At 37.7% G+C, this 9,968-nt stretch overlaps 1 protein-coding gene across 1 annotated transcript; it reads right to left on the reverse strand.

The window, feature by feature from the left end:
* Window positions 1-7,885: 7,885 nt before the first annotated feature.
* LOC136664100 (odorant receptor 131-2-like) lies at window positions 7,886-8,857 on the reverse strand. The gene has a single exon (XM_066641190.1). The coding sequence runs from the start codon at window positions 8,855-8,857 to the stop codon at window positions 7,886-7,888; it is 972 nt and encodes a 323-aa protein (XP_066497287.1).
* Between the last annotated feature and the right edge of the window lie 1,111 nt (window positions 8,858-9,968).

Genomic DNA, 9,968 nt, shown 5'->3' on the forward strand with positions numbered 1-9,968 from the left:
ACGTAGGAGCAAAGGGAATCCAGCAGCGTGGATCCAGCTGTCCAGGCCACTCGTGTTCCCAAGATGGTGGCGACCTCCGCCGCTCCTGTTCCCGAGAAGGTGGCTTCTACAGCCACTCCTGTCCCTGCGAAGGTGGCCAAACAGGCCGCTCCTGTCCCTGTGAAGGCGGCCAACCAAGCCTGTGGGGCTGTCCGAGAAGCCAGCCTGGGCACAGCTCTAGGGATCGTCCCTTGGGGCCGACCTACGGACATGAACTGAAGTGGCCAGGGCCACAGTCACAGGTACAGAAGCAGCATGGGCCACAGTCACGGGTGCAGGACCAGGAACAGCTGAGGTCCTGGGCACCTTCCAGTTGTTTTTGTTCCTCTGATGGTCCCTGTTCTAGTCCCTGTCTCTGTCCACATCCCTGTACCTGTGTCTGCTTTCGTCTCTGTCCCAGTCCCTGTCACCGTGTTTGTGTCAGTCCCTGTAAACGTCCTAGTCCCAGTTCCCCTGTCAAATCTTGTTTTTCTGTTCCTGTTTTGTCCCCAGTTCAGTCTACTGTCCCTACTCAGGTTTTGTCTCCAGTATGTTCCCCTCTTCAGTCCAGTGTTTTGTCACCCTTCTCTAGTCGTGTCTTGTCCCGCATCCCGTCTTCTGTTCCCTTTCGTACATCACCTGTCCAGTCTCTTGTTCTGTCTCCTGTCGCTCCCCTTTGTCAGTGTCCTGTCATGTCCCGTGTCCAGTCTCCTGTATCCAGTCCTGTCGTGTCCCCAGTTCCTGTGTCTGTTCCTGTCTTGTCCTGAGTCCTGTCACCCATTGGTTAATTGTCTTGTCTTGTTCTGTCTTGATTTCCGTGCTCTCTCCTGCACCAGCTCCTGGGGGGTCTAGGTGTACGCGCCCCGGGAGTTGCGCATTCAGGAGGGGGCATCTGTCACGCCCTTGTCCTGTCGTGTCTGTTTTCCCCGCCATATGCTCTCTTAGCACATGGCTCTGTTTGTTATTGTCCATGTCTCCGCCCATGTCCTGCCTTTGTTCCTCCTCCTCGTCAGTGTCATTTGTAATCCGTCCCCCTCGTTATCTGTCTCAGGTGTGTCTTGTCTGTGTTTTGTATTTAAGTTCCCTTGTCTCACTTCCTCTTGTTGGTCATTCGTTTCGTTTCCTGTATAATGTTGCTCAGTCCAGTCTGTCTGTCCCGCGCTTCGGTTTGTTCTCTGTCTGTTTCCTTCCTTGTGTCTCTCATTGTCTGTCAATACCGTTCAGTCTGTTTACCTCTCCGTGTTCAGGTTTAGATCTCCGTTTAGCTCTCTGTGTCAAGGTTAGTCTGCTTAGTTTTCTCTGTCTGTTTAGTTATCTCAGTCCAGGTTTGTCTGTATCTGTATCTCAGTTTAGTTCATGCCATGTATTGTCCTCCTGTCCAAGTCTCTCTGTCTCAGTCTTTCTTCTGTCTGGTATGCTAGTCTCCTTCTGTTTTGTTATATTTTGTAAATAAAAGTAAGTGTGTTTTAGTGTGTGCGTCCGCCTCTGTCAGTCCGCCCCACAATAGAAAAAAATCAAGTCATGTTGCTTAAACAGTGAGTGTGTGTAATTGTTTTTGTGCTGCTGCTGCCCTCACATAGTGCACATATGTAAAATCAACCGGCACAAATCTGTTGGGAGGCCCTGACCAGCCAATCACCGGTTATGGACGATCACGTAAAAAAATGGCTTGTCCGGTCACAGCTGATCAATTGGTGCATCTATATTATTTACATTAAACTTTTTTGGAATTGGGTTTGTAATTTCTCTCTTTATAAAATGTCTGCGCATCAGGGTTGACACAAGGTATGCATTTCTGACAGTAGATAAATATAAACGTATAAAGTACATTTAAAAATGTTTCATGTTTTTTCTATCTATAGTCCTGGTGCTGTAGTGAAGGAAGGCCAAGGTATGCTGATCATTTTCAAGATTATCAATTATCCAGATCAGGTGATTGAGAAATTTAAGACTTGGCCTACGGCTTTCCATTTTATGGTCAAGAAGAATTCTACATTTCTTGGCTTGAGCTGTGATGACCACCATGGAACTACACCCACACACATGCACACACACAGTCTGTTTGGAGACCAGAAGGTCACAAAACCCCCTTTTCAGTTTCAGAGCTGATGTCTAATTAGTCCCTTGGTAAACTTACACTCTAGTCACCAGTTAACTTTCATTTAGCATAGACCATATTAATCACACCAGTCATATAGCATAGCCACTGAGTAGACTTATAAGAAGGGTTTCATCTACATTGATCACTGTTTGTGAGGTTATAATAATTGTGCTGTCTATTAAGTGATTATGATAAATGACTAATATTGTTATTATCTAAAATTAGTAGTAATAATAATAATAATAATAATAATTAAAAATTAATAACAACAATTAAGCAGAAATAATCCAAATAATGTTACCACGCTACAGTACATTTTGGCATATAGTGATCTGATACTAGCACACATGTTCACTGCTCTGAATTAAGCTCAGATCACCAGAACATGACAGAATTTTTACAAGCTTTTGTACCCTGAATCAAATTTTTGGAATAAGTTACTGCCATCAAATTTAATATGTGCAAATCATTTTTAAAGAACAATAAAATTTTGCTGTTTCAGCATTTAAAACATTGTCTTCGTATTATTTTCAATACAAAACATGTTCTTTTCACAAAATCACTCTCACACACATCACACCAGCTCTATTCTTGCCAGTTTCAGCCCTTTCAAGCTGCAATAAGCTGTTGCTGGCCAAGCCCCACCCATCCCATTTTTACACAGGTGAGGGGTTGTGCCAGGGCGGTTCTATTTTCTTATTGTGACATCACAGTAAGGGAGCCATCCAAATCGTCGAAATATATGATACCTGACACCAAAATCTTTCAACTGACTCACAGAAAATGGATGGATATTTTTTTGTTTTTGTGCTTTGAAAGTTTACAGGAGCAGTAGAGACCCAAGTGGAAATACAAAAGCAAAAAAGTGAGTTTTGCATAATATGTATTTAAGTATGAGTTTTAAATTATTTGCATTTTGTTTTTATTTAAATTTTCTCAATGTTCCAACATTTCTGGAAATGGGTTTTTTAAACATTTTGAATTTTTTTTAAACTGCAGTGGCTTTAGTGTTACAAATCTTATAGGAAAGTTCATTCTAAATAAACAGAACATCTTACCACATAATCTGATGTAAATACTATGATTGATAGTGGATCAGTGACTTACATTTTAACTTTTGGCACAATGCCTAAATTGCAGGTAGTTAATATGCCCCAGGTCCACTCCATAAGACTTACTGACATAGTGCTGCAGTTTTTTGACTCTGAAACCCATACGCTACCTCAGCCATAAGACCTCCTGAATTAGTGCTTGTAGGTTTCCATTTAAGTATTGTCCGGAGAGAATTTTTGCAATCACCATAAGTAAGTATGGCAGTTATAATATAGTTCTTAGCCAAAGTGAAAACCTCATCTTGGGCAAAAATGTTGAAAAGCACTTCATCTGGAACTGCAAAATGGCTTCAGGATATAATGATGTCATATGGGCTGTCTGATGCTGGTGCTGGTGAAAGCAAACTTACCAGGTTTTTTTTTCTCTTAATTGAAGAGATGGAGAATTGTACTAGTTTGTAATCACACTTGAGTGTCCAAATGAGCTGATATTCAGTTCAGACACTAATGTGGAGCTAATATACAGCAGCATCAAGATATAGATGGGTCTATTTTATCAAAGTGGTGGCACTTTTTGCAATTTTTCTCATCATGTCAGGAGTTATTAAACTCACATCTTACATGTAAATTAGCCAGTAAAACTTGACCAAAGCTCTGAAAAAGATGAAAAGTTTGTTTGATCGTAGAGCTTAAAAAGGCAGCTTAGTCCAGGGAATCAGATTTTGGCTTAATTGCCCATTTCAGGTTTAGCATTTTTGGCAAAGTCTACTGACCCATACTCAATGGATCCTCAGCTACCAGAAAGGACTATATCATTGCTACTCCAGATTGTTAGAGACACACACAGCTTTCAAATATTTTTTAAACTTATTGAAATATTATTATTCCAGTTAATCTGGGCCTGAGTAGGCTGTTGGCAAATATCCTAAGCCAATTTTGCTAGCTATAATTCATGGACCTCCTGATAGCTATTTTCTTTTTTTGTGGGTGGGGGTAGGGTGGATAAGAACATTTCAGATGATATTTCTGGGTAAATTTACCTGAGGAAGTGATGGGATCTAATTCTTTGTTTTCAGATGTTCCATCATGTACCCATTTTATTGAACATGATATCAATGGTGGGGATGTGCAGCCAATATACCAGTGTTTTTACTGAGTTTCATCTGAAAACCAGCACTGCTTGGAAGCTGAGGTAAATTTGGTTTGTTGGGCTTAGCCTTAATTTTCTAGTTGGGCATCACCATGTTTATAGGTGTGATAACCAGATAATTAATTTATCCATTCATTTTCTGTTATCAGGGCGGCATGGTGGCACAGCAGGTAGTGTCACAGTCACATGGCTCCAGGGACCTGGAGGTTGTGGGTTTGAGTCCCGCTCCAGGTGACTGTCTGTGAGGAGTTTGGTGTGTTCTCCTTGTGTCCATGTGGGTTTCCTCCGGGTGCTCTGGTTTCCTCCCATGGTCTAAAACAAACGTTTATAGATGGATTGGCAACTCAAAAAAAAAAAAAGTTTCTGTAGGTGTGAGTGTGTGTGTGTGTTGCCCTGTGAAGGACTGGCACCCCCTCCTTGCGCCCAGTGTTTCCGGGTAGGCGCCTTTTGGAGGTATGAACATATTTGAGTTGCCAATCCACCTGCCAACGTGTGTGTGTGCCCAGATATGGATTGGCGCTCTGTCCTGGGTGAAATCCTAGTGCCCAATGCAGTCCTCCAGGTAGACAGTCGTTCCTGGTTGAGAGTACACTGTGCACGCTTGGCTGCTGCTTCTCGCCAGTGTGTGTGTGGATTGAGTGTTCTGAGCGTTCTGAGCAGTGTGGATTATAAATCGTCCTTGGGTGTATAGAAAGGCGCTTTATAAGTGTAACAGTAGATAGATAGATAGATAGAATGTGTGTTTTTGTACTGTGGGAGGAAACCGGAGCATCCAGAGGAAACCCATGCAGACACGGGGAGAACACACCAAACTCCTCACAGACAGTCACCTGGAGCTACCTGATGCACTACCATGCCACCAAAACCAGATAACACTTTTAGTTTTTGTACTGTTATCGTATGGTAACATATGTGAAAAAACTACATTATTATTTTTCTGCTTCCCCAAATTAAAGATTGTGTCAACTGGATAGGTTTTAAAGGGTGATTATCAAGTGCCATTATCTACTTGGGATTGCTGCATTTATCATGGCAAATGGATTATAATCTTAATCTGTAATGACAAATGCATCTGCATCTTTCTAAATATGGATGAATAAAGTTGTTTCTGGGTTGAAGCAGTGACCTGTATATTTGGATGAGTTTGTTATTATTACTGATATTATAAGGCTAGACTTACAGTTAACATGGCAAAGTATGAATTTTTATATAATATTTTTACATAATATTTGGTGGGGCAAGTACCAGCACATCCTATATGTGCAAAAGTGTGTGCTATTGACTGTTATTCTCCTCCTACAACTAAAAAGGACCTGAGAGGTTTTTTTTTTTAATGCTGTGTTACTACTGTCATTTTTACATTAATTTCTCTACTGGTGCAGCGCCACTGACTGACGTGTCAAAAGGAAAGGTACAATTTGATTGGTTTCTATATGCCACACTGCATTTGAGAATGTGAAGTTGCTGCTGAGCCAGGTTCCAGTGGTGGCGGCACCATGGCTGGATCAGCCTTTTCAGTTGCTTGGTGGTTGCTAGCCAGATGGTGGCTGGAGCATTTTCTTTTCTGTAGAAGTTCAATAAGCATTAATTGAACTATTTTATAAATGAGAATGAAGCACTGGCAATAATGTGGTCTCTACAAAATTTTGATGTGTGGGGTGCAGCATAGTTCCAGCTGTAGTTTGCAATCTCTCTTAAAAGACCAGTTGATGTCTTATACATTGGGCTGTATTTTTGCAGGCATATAATCTGCAGATTAGACATATTTGGGGTGTGGATAATGTAACGGCAGATGAGGAAGCTGCTTGAATATACATTTGGTCTGTTTCCCTGCTGTTTGTACTTGACCTGGGCCTAATAAAAGTTTGTATGCATTTATAAGTATGTATACTTATAATGTATATTTTTTGTGTTAATGTGTTTTGTGTTGAGATTCTTTATGGGGGAGGTGTCATGGGCTTATCTAGTTATGTTCCATTTTTTTTTAGCAAGTTACAGGTGGAACCAGGGTCAGCTCATTTTCTGTATGCTGATATCTGCTGAAACTTTGTTGGCCATGTGCCCTGGAGCTCATTGTCTTCCTGCACCTTCTCTAAAAATAATGTTAAGAGTTATTCAAGTGTAGTCTTCTTTTTATGTTGCCCTGCCGTGAGCCAGGTAAATGTAACAATATAAAGAGAGAAGTAAAACAAATGAAAAAACACTAATGTTGTTATGTTGTTTTCTACAGGATGAATTGTTGGATAAAATAATTATAATGGACTCAGTTGAGCACAATTGAACACAAGTTATAGGTTCACAGCATACAGTTTAACAGCACACTAATTACATAATGTAGAACCTGTGTAGAAACTATTTTACCCACGACCAGATATTGATACATGTACTGGGTTGTAGCAGAAACAAAAGAAAGCTGTTTTGTCTTATTATAAATTTTCCCTATGTTGTTTTACTTTGTTATACAATTTTAGAAAATGACTTATATTATTTAGTTTTATTTGACACAGATACACACTACTATAATGAAATCTTACAAATATTCACCTCTCCTACTGGAGAAAACAATGTAATGTACATTTAGGGAACACAACTGGACTTAAAAACCACTGTTGTACATTTACAATAGGGTACCTCAACTGTACCTTTTTGTCTTAGAGTGTACAATATTATATATATATATATATATATATATATATATATATATATATATATATATATATATATATATATATATATATATATATATAAATGACCTAGCATACACTTATTCCACCACAAAATAATTTACATTAAACCAAACATTTTCAATGATTACTTACATATGTTGATGACCGTTGGAGCCAGAGCAACTGACTGAACTATTGTTTGAATGTTTCAAAGTTTAAATTATTACCATGGCACTGCTAAAATGAATTTTACTTTTGTTTAAATTGCTGGTGTGGAATTGCCAAGTAACGAGTATCCCCAGTTGTCAAAATCAGTAGCTAAGAAAATTCTGCCTCTTCCTTTTGTGTCTTTCAAAGCCCTTATTTACAATTTTGTAAGCTTTGTTATATTAATATGGATACATGCATTTGGTATTTATAAAATGACTGAGCAAAACAAAAATGTGTTTAAAATTAAACTATCCTTTGTTTCATACGTAGGCCAGTATTAAAACATTGTAATATCTTGTAAACACATTTAGGGATGCACAATCACACAAGTGTTACTGAAACAAGAAGCAAAGTTAACTTTGTTTCATAGGTCCAAGTTTAACAACCAAACAACAGATAATAACACAAGGGTTTTCTTTGTCCTGGGACAAAGATTAATTTTTAATCACGAAGCTCCTTTAATGTCATTGCTTAGCAAACATGCTGTATGCCATATGCAAGTCTATAGCACTCCTTAAGATAATGACAAAAACATATGTTCAGAAAATGACAAATGTATAGCTAAATAACATGAATGAGAAAGAAGACTTACAGAAAAAAATACTCAGCTAAGCTAATTCAGCAATTAAAGATATATTCATATATATATATATATATATATATATATATATATATATATATAGGAAACTTACGCTTTTACATTTGTGCTTTCAGGAGAGATGTTTCTTTTACATCTGAGGAAATATAGCAATGCAGCACAGAATTTCTCATCTCTTAGGCCATAGATAAGTGGACTAATAGCCCTGGCAATAACATTAAATGTAAGAAAGTTGAAATATCGAACTGCAAAATACATGTTTATATCTAGTTGTATGACTACTGCTTCAATGTAAGGACCAACAATACCAAACGTACACAGTATAAGCTGAAACATATGTAGAGAGATGGTACGCAGACCTTTGCCTGCTGATTTCTTGTCAACAGAGGCTGTCCGTGCCACAAGTGCAATCATCAAATAGCAAAAGCACTCAGTGAGTAAAATTATTATAAAATCACTAATGTCTAAAATACCTCTCATAAAATGGTGCCATTTCTCTGGTGTCATTATTTCATAATGACACAGTGTAGGCTCTAAAAAATATTCTTCTGAAACAGTAGCAACAAGTATAAAAAAATCAGTAAATGGCTTTATGTAGCTTATAACCCAAATGATAAGGATAGCAGTTATAGTTCTGCTCGGGGTGGAGATAGAACTATGTCTCAGTGGCATGCAGATGGCCACATAGCGCTCCACACACATCGCAGTGATAGTTAGAGGTGTGCATGATGAGACAGCATCCATCAGCATACAAAACGGAATACAGTATGCCGTAGGCAATAATACATAAGAATATGAGAGAATTACCACAATATCTGTCAGCACAAGAAAAATAACATCAAGCAGCAAGGTGTGGGTGAATAGTATATAACGTGTTTCAGTTCTGAAAGCCTGTTTCCTGTAGAAAGTGAAAAGCATGAGGACATTGATGTAAAGAAAAGGCCACATAATGACCTGTGTTATGGCAAATGTAAAACTTCTCAGTGGGACAGAACTACTCATTTGCAAAGGGTAAAGGCTGCTATTTTTGTTCTGAATGCTGTTACACTCATCTGTGCACATATCTAGGAGAAAAGAAATAACATGTCACATATAAAACATGTGCAAATATTAAAAGACAGATTTTGCTAAAGACAATGACCTGACATTAATTTTGACCATTGTAACCAAGAAATACTTATTACAATACTACTTGCATACTACAAGTAACTTTGTGTCTGTGTTGTTTGTAGCTATTATACTGTAAAGTAGAATGTAAATGTATATAAAACCTCATATTAGGTAATGCATTACCTGCAGAATAATAATTTATAAAATAATAAAGAGGCACTGTGGTACCATATTTATATATATATATAGAGAGAGAGTATCTCATGACCCTAATTATAATATCCGATCGGTGACATCATGGACACAGTTTTTACTGTGTGTGCGCTAAATATGGATGTAGGTGGTGACAGTTTTAACAGTTTAACAGCATCTGGTAGTGCACATTATTCACATAAAATTTGGAAGAGCTAAATATAATATAAAGCTTAATCATGTATTTCAGAGGGAGTGCTAATTATAAGGCTTACTACAACTTTATAATCTATAGCATGTAAATCCTGCCAAAATTAATACTGGAATGAAAACAATAAAATGAAAATGCAAATATTTTGGCACTTCTTTTTCCAAACGTGTGCGCAAATATCATGATGAAATTAAAAATTAAATAATTTCATTTTTCACTCAAGCTTGGGTCAGCACTGACCAAAATAAACTATGCAGGTATTTCATGATTAAATTTAAAATGAAAAACTAATTGTGAAAAGAAAACTAAATAAAAAATCTAAAACGTTGGGATTGCTTTTTCTTCATGAACTGCATAATAAGTGTCAACATTAAAATCAATATAATGTATTTAGGCTCTGTACTTTTTGAGCATTCTATTTTCATTTTAAAAATAGATATTAAAAAATGAAAAACAGATGGTTATTTGATTTTCTTTTCATACTCCAAATCCATATAATGTTAAAACAAACAATATTTTTTCCCTTTGAAATCAAAAACATAAATTTGCAAAGAATAAGAAACAGAAATATGGTCCATATTTTAATTTTTCTCAAACCAAAGTTTAACCCCCTTTGTCAAGGCAACACGAGGTGCAAATATACAAAGCTTTCACTTTAAA

Source organism: Hoplias malabaricus, chromosome 1 (assembly GCF_029633855.1).
Source record: "Hoplias malabaricus isolate fHopMal1 chromosome 1, fHopMal1.hap1, whole genome shotgun sequence".
Lineage (NCBI taxonomy): Eukaryota > Metazoa > Chordata > Actinopteri > Characiformes > Erythrinidae > Hoplias > Hoplias malabaricus.

What these genes read in the sequence shown, in the direction of transcription:
- LOC136664100 (XM_066641190.1), bottom strand. Translation starts at nt 8,857, where the DNA reads ATGTGCACAGATGAGTGTAACAGCATTCAGAACAAAAATAGCAGCCTT.